Below are 18192 nucleotides of genomic sequence, written 5' to 3' on the forward strand. Positions count from 1 at the left end.
TTGACAAAATTACCTGGAAGGCCATGTCCAAAATTTTTCTCCTCTCTTCCTAGAAATGCATCAAGATTTCTTCAGAAGCAATGTATTGACAATGAAGTATTCCAGAAACACGCAATGATACCAAAGGATACTCAATGAAATGAACGAATCAAAATTTATTATTTTAAACTTCTAATTGAAAGGCTGTGTACAGCCAATTTATGAACAAGTATATACTCAAATAGGGTGTTATATATTCCCTATCTTGCCTAAACCAGTTGGAATAGAGCAGACAAGAAATATCGCATAATCTTTACACTAGAAGCGCAGGTGTTCTCAAGTTGTCTGTGGAAATGGTTCTCGGGTTTCAGACGATATATCCGAGCCTGACCCCATCTTTCTGAAGACAAGTTTCTGCTGGGGTAGCTGACCATTGGCAAAAGCTGTGACTTCAGTGTCTATTAGAACACTGTCCTCATCCTTGAAGTCACCTCTCAAAATTCCCTTGGCAAGCTCGTTTTCGACATATTGTTGGATCACCCGCTTCACTGGCCTCGCTCCATAGTTTGGATCATAGCCGAGACTACCTAGGAGTTGAACTGCAGCATCGCTTACCTGAATCTTCATCTTTCGGTCTGCTATCCTCTTTTGCACCCGTTCCAACTGTTGAACCACGTTGAAAAGATTAGTGGGGCTAACACAATTCCACTAGACAAACTTCTTCAAGAAGTTAACAATTGGATTCAAAAGGAAATGAACCACAAGGAGGTATAGGCATGTTAAAGTTAAAAGGGACTAGAAAAATCCAGAGTATTTAACTTGTGATAACTTGAAACAATTCCTACAAGTTGAATCACTCTGAATCTCATTTTAAAACTTAAAGAAGGCAGAGAGTCCAAGGTTCATGGTTCAACATTGTTATTATAGCCGTCAACTAAGAGATTATTGTAATTTGCTAGTGGACATTGTGCAGCAGATTGTAAAGTTGATAATTGACAACTTCATGACTGAAGAGGAAAGACTAACCTGTAACCTAACGATACTGCTGATCTGATCACGATCAAGGGGTTGGAATACTATGTACTCATCAACACGATTCATGAACTCAGGTCGGAAAATTGATCTTGCAGCCTCCATTACCTTTCGCTTTATAGTTTCATAAGCCATCTCCTTAGATGCCTCATCATCCTCTGTGTTTAGTATGTATTGCGAACCAACATTTGACGTCATAATAATTACAGTATTGGTGAAGCTCACGGTGCGCCCCTGTGAGTCAGTTACTCTGCCATCATCCAGGATTTGAAGGAAAACATTGAATACGTCTGAATGAGCCTTCTCTATCTCATCAAATAAAATAACTGCATAGGGCCTCCTACGGACAGTCTCCGTTAATTGTCCTCCCTCTTCATATCCAACATAGCCAGGAGGTGCTCCTATCAATCGTGAAACTGCATGCTTCTCCATGTACTCACTCATATCAATTCTAACAAGAGCTTCTTCAGTGTTAAATAAATAAGAAGCGAGTGCCTTAGCTAGCTCCGTCTTTCCAACTCCTGTAGGACCCATGAACATAAAACTGGCAATTGGACGGTGAGGATCAGAAAGGCCAGCCCTTGATCTTTGTATAGCCTCCGCCACTGCTGTTACTGCAGGATCTTGGCCAACAACACGCTTATGTAGTTCTTGCTCCAAATGCAACAGCTTCTCTCTCTCTGATTGTTGTAGTTTGGAAACAGGAATTCCAGTCCATTTGCTAACTATCTCGGCAATGTCATTCCCGGTAACTTCCTCTCTAAGCATGGACTTTCCGGACCTCATATACTCATCTAGTTCCTTTTCTGCAGTTTCGAGCTGACGCTGTAAAGAATTCAGGCTCCCATACTTCAACTCAGCCGCACGATTGAGATCATATTCTCGCTCAGCCTGCTGGATCTCCACATTTACTCTGTCAATCTGTCAAAACTTGTGTTATAACTGCTAAAATAAATTCCACCAATTGCTTGAATCTACTTATAATGACAGGCATTAATTGATATTTGAAGTAAATACTAAAAAGAACCTCTTACGTAAAGGATACAAGATAATATGCACATACCTCTTCCTTAATAGATTGTATGCGTGTCATGACAGTTTTTTCATGTTCCCACTGCTCAGTCAGCTCAGCTTGTCTCTGCTTCAAGAGAGAAAGTTCAGCCTCAAGGCGATTCAACCTATCTTTTGATGCTTTGTCAGTGTCATTTGTCAGAGAGAGCCTTTCCATCTCAAGTTTCAGAACTGCACGGTTAATTTCGTCAAGAGCTGTTGGCTTTGAAGTTATCTCCATTTTCAGTTTGGCAGCTGCTTCATCAACCAAATCAATAGCTGCAATTGGAATAAATAAATTCAGGAGTCAGTAACTTCTGCAACTCTATGAGAAAAAAATAAAATAGTGAGATTCACCACATAAACACATTTATAAATATCTTTTCATTAAATGCACTACTTAGGTTATATAGTAATGCACCATCTGTGCATTCAGCAAGCATCAAAAGTTAATGTTACTGTTTCGATGACTACCATCTGTACCAAACTATATTAGGCCACGTGGACCTAACAGACTTGTTGTGTAGCCAGCAGAAGAAGATTGAAGACATGCAACTAATTGATATGAGAACTATACAACTAAACAACTGAACCTTCTCACTATGAAAACATTTGCAGCGATAGAAAAAAGAAAAAAAAAGGTCAGAATGTGAAATGATTGGAGCTTGTTTTGAACTACACAAGCTCAAAATGGGTAGAGAATAGACATGCACCATAAGTGTTTTTTCTTGAGGAAATTAACAATGGACACCTGGTTCAAGCTTTGTACCTTTGTCAGGAAGGAAACGCCCACTGATGTAACGATCTGATAGAATTGCAGCTTCAACAAGGGCACTGTCTGAAATGCGGACTCCATGGTGCAGCTCATATCTTTCACGCAGTCCGCGAAGAATAGAGACCGTGTCTTCTACTGTAGGTTGGTCGACGTAAACTTGCTGGAACCTGCGCTCTAGTGCTGGATCTTTCTCAATGTATTTACGGTACTCATCTAAGGTAGTTGCACCAATGCACCGGAGCTCACCACGACCAAGCATGGGCTTTAAGAGGTTTCCAGCATCCATTGCACCATTCGTCGCACCTGGTGTACATGAAATTTTTAGAGCTTGTTTGGTTGTGTTTTCAATGAGATTTTTTCTACTTTTCACTCTTGGGTAGGTGGGAATTTGTTTGGTCAAGTCATTTTTAGTGAGAATGCATTCCTATTTTAATTCTCAATTTCAAATTTATATAGGTCACATGGGCTTGTCATAGTTGTCATTCTATCACATCAAAAATACATATACCTATATTTAACATTCTCACACCTATATACCTATAGTTGGAAACAACTAATCCAAACATATTCTCAATTTTCGCACAAAAACCTAAAGCATTTCTACACATTTTCAATTGTTGGAAACTGAAAATGAAAATGAAAACACAACCAAACGGGCTTTTAAAGTCTCAGAGAGTACTGAATCAGGCAAGACAATTTAAAAGTAGAACGATGAACTGAATCAGGCACCTACAACTGTGACTAGGAGGTTAACAAACAAACCTTAGAAGTAGGAACGTGCTAGAAAATGGAGCAAGACAGTAACGGAAGAGCCGTACAACAAAAAGTTGAATGCAAATCGGTTAACTAACAAAATCTTTACCTGCACCAACTACTGTATGAATTTCATCAATAAAAAGGATTATCTGGCCATCCGAATCAGTGACTTCCTTAAGCACAGCCTTCAGTCTATCTTCAAATTCTCCACGGTATTTTGCACCAGCAATAAGAGCCCCCATGTCAAGAGATATCAACTGCATTAAGAAAGGGGATCAACTTTAGAAGTTGTACAAGAAGAAGATGAGGAAGGCACAGCTACAACACACACAGCGAGCGAGATGCCTGATCAATATGAGTAGTTCGACATTGAATAGTTAGGCATACACATTACTCACCCTGCGATTCATCAAAGCCTGAGGAACATCTCCTTGCACAATTCTCTGGGCAAGCCTGTCATTGAGCATAGTATTAGAGCTAAGAATTGAAATAATTCAATAAAAAATGGAAGAGTGCTGGAGGTAGGATTTGAATAAAAACAAAATCAGGTGAAAACTTATGAACTGCATTTCTCTGATATGTTTGAAATTCATTTAGTTCTCGAAAAAGACTGTTATCCGCGAATTTTGTTACTCTATGCTGATAGGCGCCCGTGCCTCATTTAAAGTGTTATGTCAATGCTATGTTTTATCAATTAGCAAGGACTGAAAGAATTTATGACATACAAACCAAATACTGCAAATTGGTGAACCGTCCCACTCTAAGTGACACTACATAGAAAAGACCATGCAGCTTACCCTTCAGAAATTGCAGTTTTCCCAACACCTGGCTCACCAATTAGAACAGGGTTATTCTTGGTTCTCCTTGAAAGAATCTGTATGCATCTGCGTATCTCATCGTCTCTTCCTATAACAGGGTCTAGCTTTCCTGCTCTTGCCATGGCTGTTAAATCCTTTCCATACTTTTCTAGTGCTTCATATTTTCCTTCAGGATCTGTGGAGAACCATAGAGATAAATTTGCTCAATGCCATACTCAATAGAAAAAAACACATATCTCCAAAATAACACCACAATCTGGGAAAAAAGAGTACTTCATAGTGCAGCACAATAAATGAGCTCTGTTTGGATGCAACTGCAGGAGTTATAAATTTTATTAAAGAAATAAAATCAGTTTCAAAAGAAACAAGCTTGGATGTAACATGATTATTTTCCACTTTCAAAAATCATCAAAAAACTTAAATAAGAAAATTTTGAATTCTAACAGAATAATAAGCTACGGTTGCAAATTACAAGTTTCCCAACCTTTTGGACACAGGCAAGAAAGCTGAATATCATCCCCAACCATAAGAAATTACTGATCAAAACCTCAAAATAGATGAACGTGGCCAAAGAAAGTTAGATGAAAGCACTAATGACTATTATAAAGTGGCAACTATCTTCTTCCCATGTGGATATAATGGTTGCACAAGCTATATGTTAGTTTGCTGCACCTCAACAATCTGCCTTTGTGCCAGCGTGACAAATTTACTATTGTAGTAAAGACTGTATTATCAATAGCAGCAAGGAGAAAAAACATGTTACAATCACAGTTCCCTTCTCAAAGGGATGCAAGAAGGAAAAATAAGCAAGGGAAAGTACAAACAAAGTATATAAGCTCAAAGAAAGGAAATCATTACCTTGGTCAATAACTGTTTGGTGTCCCCTTATTGCCTGAACGGCATCTTTCAGCATTTTGGGGGAAAGTTGAAAATCCTTAAATAATTGCTTCCCAAATCGGTTATCTTGCATAAAACCAAGAACTAAATGCTCCACTGAGATATATGAATCACCAAACTCTTTCTTGTACTCCCTGGCTCGTTGTATTAGCCCTTCCAGATCTCGTCCTAACATTGATCCAGCTGAGTCACCCATAACCTGGTTGTTTTACAAAGATCATATATTATCAAGTCACTTAATATCATAATCGGTAGAAACATAGATATTAACCCGAAATGTTTATAGTAGGTATACCACACATTCTTTGCAATTTTTCCACTCTTTAATAGTAACACCATTTCAACTGACAGCTGCTAGCCCGTATAACAAACCACTATTTCCATATGCAAATCTTAGAATAGTCCTGAACATGAGTGTCAACTGACAATGAATTTTTTTAGCAGGAAAGGCAGGCAACAATCACAGACACTTTTCGAACTGCATTGCTGAGCACACATGTTATGTTCAATAAGGCAAACATTTTTACCCAACGGTGATAGAAAAATAAAGAAATGGTGGAAGCATGTCAAACGAAGTAATTGTATAAAACGGATCAAATAATGAACACCTCCATTCCGTCGACCCAATTTAAGCATAAGCTAGATAAAAAGTAATAACAGTAGGAGCAAAATCAACAATACAATAAACTAAATGAACTACCTTCGGCTGGCGTTGAATGTACTTATCCGTAGCTTCAAGAAGTCGAGTATTATCCACGCCTGCCTTGGAAAATATTCGTCGAGCAAGCCCATTCTTCTGCTCCAAAAGAGCCTTCATCAAATGCTCAGTCTCCACTATCTGATGCTGCTTGTCCTTCGCCACTTCCGGCGAAGCAACGATCGCTTGCCATGCCATTTCAGTAAATTCCGTCTGCGTAATCTGCAGTAACTTGAATTCAAAGCACCCAATTACGGAAATCTGCTTAACAAACAAATCATAAACGACAAAAGAAAAAATTAAAAAGAAAATCAACAATCAACTCACTCTTCCACCGGCAGAGGCTTCGCAACGTATACGGAATGAGCGCGAACTCCTAGTAAATTTATCCGATCTCCTTGCAAAACCCACATCCCTACGCCTCAATTTCACCAAACTAAGGGGTTTTAAACCTCCTGTTTTGTTGGAGAAGTGGACACACACCGGCGGGCGAGAGAACAACGCGGTCCCAACCGCGCAATCCGCCGGCGGCACATTAACCTGAACCGCGGCGAACGACGACGCCAAGGCCATCAACAAACAGAACTCACTACACTACAGCAGGTTTTCGGGATCCTCGGACGCAGACTGAGATGGAGATTTTGGGGATAGCCGCAATGGGATTGGCGAGATACTACACTACACTAGAATAAAAGGAGGACAATAGCGTATTCTGGGAGGTTCCAGGGAAACTAACACCGTATATGAAGCTAAATTAGATTGTTCGGGATGTAGGAATTTTGGTTGGGTTACACAGGAGTGGACGGTGAAATTGGTACTGCTGTACCATGTTCATACACGTGGCGGCGTGTGAATGTCTCGGTTCTCCTAGATTTTGGTCTTGTGAACCGGTTTAAGTGAACGTAGTAGAGTATTGTCCGCTTCCATCTAACTGCAACCATATCTAACACTACTCAGGGCTTTATCAAAACTTATCCCTAAATTTTATCTCACTATAAATCATTAAAATTGAGATTTCGTAAATAAATTAAAAGTTACGAGACTTTAAATTTAAGTTAAAATTGAGATTTCGTAAATAAATTAAAGATTACGTGCTTTGAATTTTATTGAAATTAAATAAATTAAAAATTACGGGCTTTAAATTTTATCAGAGACATTTAATATAAATTTATTGTATAATGAGTTTATTGTGTTGTTTCTATAAAAAAATTATAATTTTAAGGTTGCTTATTAGAAATAGGGTTTTGAAGAAGTTAAATCTTATGAGGTTAATATGATAACTACAGTTGGGGTATTCGAATCGACTAAATACCTTTGCTTATAATTTTTATATGTTAATAGGTTTTGAATGAGTGCATAGAGAGAGCACTGGTGTTGTATTTATACAGACTACGGAATTAAAGTTGTATTAATGATTGAGGTGGAATCATAGAAAAATATGCCCTCCGTGCTTAGGAGGTTGATGTTTGAGTGAAGAAGATAGATAGAATAGAGGGTGTAAAGGAGGTAAATTTGCTGATGGAAGCAGTGCTTTAAGGTTGATTCCATGTCTCCACCCGAAAGCAACAATCTCTTGTTTGTTCCAACTGAGAAACATTCCATGTGGAATATATCACTGCTTACCACTTCATCAGTCTTTCTTCAACAAAGGAAAAAGCAGCAACTCAATGCTTCACTTCACAGCATTTTCTTGATACAGGGTAGAAATCTTTAATTGAAAAACACACCCATGGATTCAGCAATATAAGTTGTCAAATGGACAACGTGTGAACCTGGAATTTGTAATGTGCATTTCCACACTTTCTTTGCATAAACAAGAATCTACCGCTCACCCGCTGCATTTGCCAATCCCAGCACTTGATCAGGAAACAATAACCAAGTTCGTTTCCAATCAACATGTTCAAATAAATTGAATCAAGCAACCCCTTGTCATATTATCACGCATCGACACCTATCCTGCTCAGGACCACCTGCCTGTTTTTTCTCTGTTCATGTAAAAAGATCATCGCTGGTGAACAAGGGGCAACATATGTGACAGGATGAAACCAATTAGATACAAGGGTGGTCACAGGACTCATAATCATCACAGATACACAGTCAAGTTTGGTAATAAATCAGACCTTTTTCCATTGGTGGCTGTTGAACAACAACATGCATGGTCGTGACTCCTCCCGGAATATCACGTAACGAGTTCCTACATTCCCCTACTGTTCTGTTGTTCTCCAGTATTCTTCCTGCACTAATTAACTTGATGTCTTTTATAGTTCGTGGGACGTTTCCTTTCTCTGTTTAAAAGACGTATATTAGGATCTGTAGCATAATAACTAAAAGTAATCAGAATAGCACCACTATCTTGTATTTACTCCACTGCACGCCAGAGATAACACAGTAGAATGCAAGAAACATCAGATTCTGAGGAACCTAATCAGCTAATCTAGGAATTGACATTCAAAGTGTTTGCTCATGTTCATCATACATGAATCATGGCTACAAATTATGTTGCATCAACAACTACACAAGGAGGGAATCAGATTTAGGCCACTGAGCTATGATATACTCCTTCAAGCTTGCTATACTCGTGGCCACGGGAAAGCTTTTCGGGCCAATAACTGATCCATCAGTCAGCCTAAACTTGATCTCTACTCGATCTTGCGCTTCAGACATCTTCAAATTTGTCCAGAACTATCGTTCAACAGAGACCTCCTCGAAGAAAACAATCCTCAATCCCTCACTAGCTTCATGCAAAATCAAGAATCCAAGCAATCATGAAAAGCTGTTCTGTGTGGTTATTCAAAGTAGCCATCTACGATTCATTTTATTTTGTGTACCTGATATATGATTTTACATTGAACTCAACCACAATATGCCAACATAATGATAAATTATTTATCAAGAATACATTGATAAGTTGATAAAAAAAAAAAAAAAACCACTTTGATACAAAAAGACAATGATATTAAGGAAAAAGAGTGACTGTAAAGTCTTAGTATCTAACCTCACCCCCAACCCAAAAAGGGAGAAAACTCCAAGATGGTTTCTTATTTGTTTTTAGACAATTTAACAGAACTCATTCAAACATTTATTTCCACTAACAAATAAATCAGAGCCAAAACCCATCAAAACAATCAAGAAAGCCCATTAAAATTCCTCGTTGGTTTTCATATTTCAGTAAAATCCAAAGATGAAAAATCATGTAAGATTAGACTTACTTGAACTGGGATCCTCTTCCTTCTTCTCCTTTACAAGAATTTTCAAGAACCCAAAGACAAATGAAAAGGAGGAAGAAGAACAAGGAGGAGCGGCTAAGGCGTGCAATGCAGCACTACAAATGAAACTTTGATTCAACACATAAATTAAATGCTAATGAATTAATTAAGGAAAGTCGGATATCATCATCAGAATAAAGAATGCTTTTTGGAGGTTTCAAAGTCTTGGATGGTCATGGGAATTAATTTGATTTTGCCCTAACTCTAACTCTATGCACAATTTTATTTAATTTAAAAAAGAAAAAGAAGATGATTTTTAACCGGCAGTAGTTAGATTGGTTGAAATAGTTACTGGAACTCTCTCCCCTTTTTTATTTTACTTTTTTGTTGTTTATTTTCATCTTTAAAATTGGTAAAGTAATTTAGGCAAGATATAGGGTTTTTCTTTTTCTTTTTTTTTTTTTAAAAAAAGGCTGGAGATATTGGTTTAAAAATCTTCATCACTTTTGCAAATTGATTCATATTTGATAGAGTGAATGATTATAATGAATTTTAATAGTTAAAAATTTAAAACAATCGAGAAAAAATAGTTGGGGGAATTCATATAAAAACTAACATTGTATTATAATAATTGATTTGCGATTGATTGATTATGAATAAACTTAAAGTCATATTATTAGGAACGGCAATAGGTCGAATTTTATGTAATGATTTTGGGAGAAAACTGTAGAAAAACAAGAACTGGGGTGTGAGAAGAAGAGAGACAAAGATTGAGGAAGAAAATAAACTTTAAATTTCTTGATAATGAACCCAATTACACATCCTTGGCTTTTTTACACGAAATTGCCACAAAAATTAACAAACGACAAAAGCTGAAAATGACAATAAATTCAAAAAACAATATGCTCGTCCTTCGTTTTCAACTTGCAGTTTGGTTGGCTCTTTTGTTCTGCAAAAAGGTTCAAAAGGGCAACTCCACAGTCCCCCAGCTAGACACAAATCCTCGTTATCCACGTGTTTTGTTGTATGCCCAGCTGAGAAATGGGCATCAGAGCTAAATTTTCCAATAATCTGCTTCCGTCCTAATTTCCTCAAAACGATGTTGCTTTTGCTTCTAGTTTTGAATCCGCCTCCAAAATCAATCGCGCCCTTTTTTCCAACTGTTCAAACAAGCCTTCCCAATCGTGCAGTCTTCTAGTCGCCATTTGGCTGGAAAACACGACATTTAATCAAAACCCAAGATTCAACCCGTCCAACTATTATTGATCCAAGTCCGGGTATTACTACAATTGTAGGTTGAAATAAAACCTCATCTTCAACACAACTTCCCAGTCGCAACCATTTGAGGCAAGACAATCTTTGGCTGTTTTGCACAGCCAAGCCACGTTTTATAATTAAAATGTAATGCATTTGAAATCCACAAATGTAATTTTATGTTAGTTTGTTATTTTCTTTGTTTCGTTTCAATGAAATAATTAATTTGAAATTATAAATGTAATAGATTAATTTTTTATATTGACACAGGCGGAATAATGTAATAAATCGTATTCTTGGGAAAAAAAAAGAAAAGAAAAAAAGGAGGGAGGGGGGCAACGACACAAGCACTACAACAAGAAAACAACCATAAATAGACCATGTTAACTCGTTGAGAGAAGTGAAGAAATCAGAGAGCAATTTAAGCAACAAATATGTATACAAGATTGATATTGAATTTCAAAATTTCAAAAAAAGAATAATCTGCACATCTAAGAATGTGTAGCAACACAGAATCATACACAAGAGATATAACTGACATGTAAAAACTATCTTGTTCCCTAACTCAAATCAGGTTTCTGTATTAACCTCCACAACCTACCTGAGAGAGAATAGCCAGTAACATATAATATCAGCAGAACAACCATTGAAAAAAAAAGAAGAAGAAGAAAAATGGGGAATTGCAACAAAAATCTGAACAGGAAATGAAAACAAATAGAGGGAAAAGAATAATCTATATGGCCAATGGGGCCAGAGTGGGAACCTTACAGAGGACCTGAATCCTACGTCTCTGTTCGTCCTCTCGTGCAAAATACCATTATTCCCTTCTGAGCTCTAAGAAACAGGTGAGAGACCCCATGATGAAGGTCAAAAAATAACGTCAAAGATGAACAACTGCTACTTTACAGACTGAAAGAATGATTCTCATGCCCAGCCTAGCAATAAGTGACGTCTTCTTCAGGAAATGGCGACAAGGCAGCAAAATCCGGATTTCATATGTCACCGTTTGAACAGGTTTTTGAGTTTGCGGGAACCAAATATTGAGATATCGATACCTGCCTAAGAGACTTAAAGCATAGACCATAGTATTACATCCTTTGTCCCATAATTTCAATGGTGCACATTGGCATTGGTTGATAACTACTCCAAGACGTGGCAATTCCTAATAAAATCATTAGAGTAGTTAACGTACTTGGTCCAAAATGGGCGGAGATGCTCAAAGCCAATCTCCAACCATGGTTTTGACTGGCCGTTGAAGTGAATCACCGCCGCATTTTTCACATTTTCAACTTTGGTCTTATTCTGATAGCCCAACCCAAGCATGTGCCAAGACGGATCGATTGGGTGAACGTGACCCTTGAATGCAATCAAAGCAGGAGGAAGAGTTCCAAGTTTCCATAATGTCAGGTTTGATTTTAGATTCTGCGATAACAAAAAACTTCAGTAAGAAAATACAAGCATAAAAGGTAAAGGGGACAAGCAGACATATTTCAATTGGACTCATCAACAACGAAGGACTTGTTAAAGCAGCTTAGTAAGGTGAAATGGCACACATATGGACAAACACGCAACTTGAACCTCATTATTGATTGTAGGGTTCAACAGGAACCGGGAGTCTAAAACTTAAGAAAGCCATATATATCTTGTCCAGTGCCAGTACAGAAACCAAAACACAAACAAGGACGTGACCCTCCTTTAGCACATATTGATAATGTGATATACAAGAAGTTGTTGCACAATAGTGACTATAATGAATACGCAGGAAAAAGCTGCACAAGGGTCTGCAATACTATTGTACAGAAACCAAAACACAAACAAGTACGTACCCTCCTTTATCATATATTGATAATTTGATATACAAGAAGTTGTTGCACAATAGCGACTATAATGAATACACTGGTGAAAAGCTGCACAAGGGATCTGCTTTACTATTGTACAGAAACCAAAACACAAACAAGTACGTACCCTCCTTTAGCACTTATTGATAATTTGATGTACAAGAAGTTGTTGCACAATAGTGACCATAACGAATACACAGGTAAAAATCTGCACAAGGGATCCACATGCTTGCAGATAAAGATGGTGAATCTTTATTATAAAACCCTTTTTTGAACTAAACAATAGTTATATGTAAGTAAAAACCATACAAAGAGTAAGACAGATAACTGACTAAATATATTAGATGGGGAAACTTAATGTACCTCCTTTAGCCAGGAGTGATAAGTATCTCTGATATTTGTCTTTCGCCATGCACGCAGGTCAAAGATATTCATCCCATACGCCCATGCACATTCATCTGGATTCAGATTCTTTGATATAAGTGGATGGGAGAAGTTGAAATAATTCTTGAACCGCTTAGACATAACCCACTCATCTTCGCCTTTACAAGTTTCAACAGCTCCATTAACTTTTCCATTGAGGTCAATTTCCCAAAGAGGAGTCAGATCACGTTGAATTACAACATCATCATCTAAGAAAACCACCTTATCAAGGTTTGGAAAGAGCTGCATAACATAACAAATATTCTCAGATTTGAATAAGAATGACAAGTACTAGACACTAGACCAAGTCAGCAAGATAAATATGGAACCAATTCTCAATCCCAGCTATAACCTGACAAAATACACTAGTTTGGAATATGAAACCACACGCAGCATGTGCCAGGAAAATCCTAGTTATTTACACAAATATGAAAAGCATAATCTACTTAACCAACAAGGTTTTCTCCATAAATCATGGATCAATCAACCTCTTCTGATTAACAGGAAAAAAACTCTTAAATAAGAACTTGCAGTTCAAATAAATAAATAAGTTGAAGGGCAAATTTTTCATTAAAACTTCAGAACCGACTAAAATATCAAAGTCCCAGGTTCATCTGAAGGAGCTCATTATTCGGGGAACTAAATTATTTGTGTCAATTTACTCATATAATTGGAATACAATTTTACCCCCTGCTAGCTGTGGCTTTCCAGTGAATTATTTGTTTCTATACAGGCTGAAAATGCTAACAGATTGAAGTCTGTCAAATGGCATATCTGCATTTTACCGTTGATGGTTTCATAATGTAGACAGTAGACATGTTCAACTATCATAAGCCATTTCAAAATAAATCCAAGAACAAAATTATAAATAAAAAGAAAAGAATAAAAAAAGATACAACATTGATATATATACGCTCAATTCCAACTGATTACCTCTGGAAGGTATATGCGAAGATGGTTGAGCAATGAGATATACTTTGGACTTCTAGCCTGTAATTTTGAAGCAAACGTCCGCGGGGTTGTATCACTAAGATTGGCCCCTGCAATGTGATTTCCATGGTAGTAATTCCGTATCCCATTGTGGTTCTCAACGGCTTCAAGAACTGGGACATTCTCTCTTGTTAACCAATCAAATTGATGAATACCTTTAACTTCAACTATAGCAGGATACATAGGATTTAGGGCAAACCATGAGTGCATGCCTGCATAAGTTTTCTTGTCGGTTATCACATGGAAAATAATCTTTTCAGGGTTTAGAGATGACTGGACAGCAGATGTCACAACAACTGAAGCAGCAAGAATGTTGTCTGTTGACAACACAAAATGATGGTAGGAGTTGTCCGAAAGCAAAGGAAGCAACTCCGGGGAAGGTAACTGCCTGCGTGCATGAGCATTGGAAGAATATTCATCGGTCAACCTCAATGAGAGACAATGAATAGACTTAGGAATTGCACTTGCTGCAAAGTGTTTATTCATTAGCTCTGCGAACTTGGACTCCCGGATCTCCTTTTCAGATCTCTCCATCTGTTGGGCAAAAAGATGATTTTCAAACTAAGAGAATTACTTCTGGAACAAAACTTGCCTAGGAAAATCTAATAAGTAAGTAGACTTAATATTGGGGCACACAATGATTATGACCGTCTCTGTAAGGCAATAATCCTGTTATCGCAATAGCAGAAGATGTTGAAGACAAATTTGTGACTTCAACAAAACATGATGAAGGGGGAAACACATCTTTTTCTTAAGCCATAAAATTATTGCTTTTTAGAAGCATCTATATATCACAATTATGAGAGGATCACACTTTTCCACTGCACATTTCATTTCTGTCTCGTCATAGCATATCATCTGAGAACATAAACTATCTGGATCACCATAATGGTGCAGCTGCTTTAACTTCAAGTAAAGTTTTTTAGCCTTCAACTTCAGCTCTTTCCAACAGCCAATTCAAGTCACTGGAGAAAACACGTCTATGCCATAGCAAGACAGATTAGGCCATTAATGTGGAGTGTGCATTGATCTTTAACTACAGAACTATGAAGTACATGAGTTAAATGGTAAAACAAATTTTTGTTTCATATAAACAACTGGAATTGCTGAGTAGAGGATGTACATGATGTCGGATTTCCAACTGAATGACAAATGGCCTATTAAGACAAAAGTTTGATCCACCCCATGTTGTATTCCTACATTAACTTCTAGTATGCCTGAATGAAAGGGGCTGATTAACAATTAGTTCAAAACTGCGGATCCAGCCCTCGCTTTTTCATAAATTTATTCAATTAAATATATGGTTTATCATAAGAGGTCAACATGGAAAGTTAACATCAAACAAATGGAAAAGTTACTATACCAGATGGATCAGGGTTGAGTCTAGGAGATCAAAGAGAAAGCTCAGAAGTAAGAAGCATTTTCCCCCCACAATCCACATATGTGGAATGAGCTAAATAATGGACATAAGGGTAGTGAAATACAACAAAATATACGTGAATTTATCAACAGAGACAGAGGACAATGATCAAAGAACACATACCATTCCTTTCAAAAGTATTGCAAACTCCTTTGCACTGTACTTGTTGTTCTTCATTTCAGAAACAAGTTGACTAAAAGAGTCTGGGAGCTTTAAGTTATCAGGGACCTTCTCAGAGTTCACTTGATTCAGGACTTTAACAAAGTCCTTGACCAGCCTCTGTCATAGCAACAACAATAATAAAGTTTCAGGGTGTTGCCAGAACTGTATTGTTGGTAACTAATTTTGTCAGTAATGCAGTACAACATAATCAAATTGATACAAGTGTCAAAGAAGATAACAATAGAATTTTACCCCAGAATCATCCGTTCTACCAAGAAGCTTTGGCCCCAACCGTCGTCCTAAACAATCTGAAATAGATAGTAAAGCATATTTCAAACCATAAAATTCCAAATATGACAACTTTTTCAGTGCACATAAGAAAAGAAAGAGCTACGAATGTTGGTGGGCGACAAAACAAGACTAGTAAGTAGGTCCATACACAAAGCTAATGATTCTCTTATCAGTTTCTCTCAGACATTCATTCGCGTAGAAACTTGCAATGTAGCATAATATTGAAAACAAGATCGTAACAATATGCTCTAGAGATAGTAAACTATCATAAGTCATAAAAAATAATAAAGAATTCTTGTAGTGAACCAATGCAAATGACAGAGAAACAAACTGAAACAAGAAGCAAACAAAAGTATTTAATTCTTGTATGAGAAGAAATTTTGCCCAGGTATTTCAGTTTCAGAGCATGCACAAAGTAGCACTCAAGATGAGAGCTAAAGGAGAGATTAATATGGTCCAGCACCTCTAGCTCTCCCAGAAAGCCATTGCAGGCAATTGATTTTGAACATTAGACAATTCTCAAAGGCAAGAAGGTGATTCGGAGGAAACCAAAATCTTTATTGTGTTGGCAAAATAACAAAAGGACAGGTTGAACCAAAGAGTGGAGAAACATTAATTGCAAAAGACCGAAAAGTTACAAGCCCATAATTAAGAACCAACGGCAATTCCAAATGAAAAGAGGAAAGACTACACTAATAGGAAGAACTTGATGGAGCCTTGTAACAGTCTCATGTGGCGGCATAGATAAGGGATATTCATAAGTTTCTAACGCATGATTGAGAATTATACTGAAGTTCCACAGTTTGTTCCTTTTCTCTTGTATTTAGTTGCAACACAAACCATAATGTTCGTAAAGGATCAAGAGAAGTTTGCTTCTAAATGGGTCATACATCTGTGGTAGTGCTTTAAACATACCCGCACAGACAGAAGTTATAAGCCCAGATAGCACATGCAAGTTAGCAAAAGAATCAGCTCGTCTACTACTGTATGGTAGATCAGTACAGATATTCCAGCTTTAAGCCATTAGCAGAAATTCTCATTTGGTGTTCAATGATCTGGCGGCTTGCCCCATCGGAAACAAAATGCTATATCCTAAAAGTAAAACCTATTTCAAAATATTTTGGAAGAAGAAAATGAAAAAGGCTTGCTACTCCTGAATTGAGAAAAATTGCAGAAATGAGGCAGCAAATACGACCCAAAAGCACAACCTTTCCTGCTCGTTGGTTGATGTAGAAACTCTATTCACATCAATAAGTAGCTTCTTTAAAACGACTTCAGATTGCCTATTATAAATAGGCCCATAAGAATCTCAGCGTCTACAGCACAAATCATAAATCAAATCCCACATAACCACAAAACTTCAGAAGTTGCAACCAAATTATCAGTTTAAACCAATTGCCGGAAATAATCCCAATTTATGTAAAACTAAATCAGACGGTAAAATCATTTATAAACCCAATCATGTCAACAAGATATCAATAAAAACTGCTGGTGAAGGAAAATGAGGGAAAGTACCGAACGTGGAACACTTGTTGACACCTTCAAGTGTGACGAGGGCGGTGAGAATGAACACAAAAGGTAACAAAAACGCAAGTATCAGAATGGTGTGGAAGAGCGTGCGATAAGAAATGTGGCGAGCTGCAACCTTGATCTTCATCAAATCTCCGACTCCCCCATTGCCATTTCCTCCATTGCTGCTCGAAGATATTGTTATACTTCTCATGCTAGGTGAGAAGTGCAGCTGCATCTTCCTCCTCCGCCACTACCCTCCTCTTCCTCCTTCTACCCTCCTCCAATTCAACAAACGACCGCTCGCACCACCACCGCCACCCCTGCCCCCAATATTATCAATGCACACACTCCTTGAATAAAACGGGTCTAAAAATTTCCTACGAAATGTCAACGGACTCTTCACCATCAGATCCCCCACCAAGGCTATTCAACAATCCTGATTTTCCCCCGGAGCGATGCATTCCACCGCATTCAAATTCCTATTCCACAAAATCCCGAACAAATCCACTAACCTTAGGGTTTCCGGTTGCTTCCCCCATTCCTGTATCTATATACATGTACGATGACTTTCTGCAAATGAATCAATGAAAACCATTGAATGAGATTCACGCATCAGTTAAATCATCGTAACAAAGCAAGCTAATTCTGTCTCGCTCTCTCCCTCTCCCTCTCTCTGAAATTTTTGCCGCTTCGTGTTGATTAAAATGGCTGATGATTGAGTTTCTCTCTCTGGATCGGAAGTCGGAGAAGTGAACGTAGAGAGAGAAAGTATTTCGTGTTATTGCGAGCTCTTTAATTTTGATTGGCTGATCGGTTCCGATCTGTAATAATATTCCCTTTCTCTCCTTACACTATATTCCCAATTATGCATTCAATTTGACTAAAATGGTCGGGAAAGTATAAAATTTTCTCTAAATTTCATTTTGCCCCCTCAACTATATAGAATTACTATTTGGTCCTCCTAAATTATTCAAAATTAAATTATAGGGTGAATAGCAATTTATCCCAGTGATATTATAAATAGCACTTTAGCCCCTTATGGAAAAAATACAACAATATCCCTTGTACTCTTTAAGATGAAATAATTTACCC

The 18192-nt window shown here is 37.6% G+C and overlaps 2 protein-coding genes and 1 long non-coding RNA gene across 5 annotated transcripts; all 3 read right to left on the bottom strand.

Moving 5' to 3' along the window:
* Positions 1–140: 140 nt before the first annotated feature.
* CLPB3 (casein lytic proteinase B3) lies at positions 141–6772 on the bottom strand. Of its 2 annotated transcripts, none has more exons than XM_011087425.3 (10): positions 6332–6772; positions 6008–6235; positions 5269–5506; positions 4390–4585; positions 3991–4045; positions 3699–3849; positions 2831–3139; positions 2075–2340; positions 1006–1932; positions 141–642 (listed from the first exon to the last, which is right to left on the bottom strand). In XM_011087425.3, the coding sequence occupies exons 1-10, from the start codon at positions 6575–6577 to the stop codon at positions 316–318; spliced, it is 2943 nt and encodes a 980-aa protein (XP_011085727.1). In that variant the 5' UTR covers positions 6578–6772; the 3' UTR covers positions 141–315. The 2 variants fall into 2 exon arrangements, with proteins under 2 accessions (XP_011085727.1, XP_011085728.1); XM_011087426.3 differs by having other exon boundaries at positions 6008–6226; positions 6332–6771.
* Positions 6773–8335: 1563 nt separating this feature from the next.
* LOC110012407 (uncharacterized) lies at positions 8336–9582 on the bottom strand. Its single transcript, XR_002287580.2, has 2 exons — positions 9214–9582; positions 8336–8735 (listed from the first exon to the last, which is right to left on the bottom strand). It is a non-coding gene; the product is annotated as an uncharacterized LOC110012407 (long non-coding RNA).
* Positions 9583–10025: 443 nt separating this feature from the next.
* Positions 10026–17933, bottom strand: LOC105167636 (putative galacturonosyltransferase 14). 2 transcript variants are annotated; one of them, XM_088884074.1, is made up of 7 exons: positions 17104–17933; positions 15550–15605; positions 15259–15414; positions 13659–14249; positions 12666–12968; positions 11657–11886; positions 10026–10419 (listed from the first exon to the last, which is right to left on the bottom strand). In XM_088884074.1, exons 1-7 carry the CDS (start codon positions 17333–17335, stop codon positions 10302–10304), a joined length of 1686 nt encoding a protein of 561 aa, XP_088740200.1. In that variant the 5' UTR covers positions 17336–17933; the 3' UTR covers positions 10026–10301. The 2 variants fall into 2 exon arrangements, with proteins under 2 accessions (XP_088740200.1, XP_011085730.2); XM_011087428.3 differs by lacking the exon at positions 10026–10419 and having other exon boundaries at positions 10885–11886; positions 17104–17931.
* Between the last annotated feature and the right edge of the window lie 259 nt (positions 17934–18192).

Source organism: Sesamum indicum, linkage group LG8 (genome assembly GCF_026168435.1).
Source record: "Sesamum indicum cultivar Baizhima isolate 11 linkage group LG8, ASM2616843v1, whole genome shotgun sequence".
NCBI lineage: Eukaryota > Viridiplantae > Streptophyta > Magnoliopsida > Lamiales > Pedaliaceae > Sesamum > Sesamum indicum.

Bases quoted from the DNA above. Each gene is read 5' to 3' on its own strand.
- CLPB3 (XM_011087425.3), bottom strand. From the start codon at position 6,577: ATGGCCTTGGCGTCGTCGTTCGCCGCGGTTCAGGTTAATGTGCCGCCG. The intron at 5,507-6,007 runs GTAGTTCATTTA...TAAAACAACCAG, and splicing joins ACATTCAACGCCAGCCGAAG to GTTATGGGTGACTCAGCTGG. The intron at 3,140-3,698 runs GTAAAGATTTTG...CATGTACACCAG, and splicing joins TCATACAGTAGTTGGTGCAG to GTGCGACGAATGGTGCAATG.
- LOC105167636 (XM_088884074.1), bottom strand. From the start codon at position 17,335: ATGCAGCTGCACTTCTCACCTAGCATGAGAAGTATAACAATATCTTCG. The intron at 14,250-15,258 runs GTATGTGTTCTT...TTTGCCCAACAG, and splicing joins CAATACTTTTGAAAGGAATG to ATGGAGAGATCTGAAAAGGA. The intron at 10,420-11,656 runs GTACGTTAACTA...CGTGTTTTCCAG, and splicing joins CTCCGCCCATTTTGGACCAA to CCAAATGGCGACTAGAAGAC.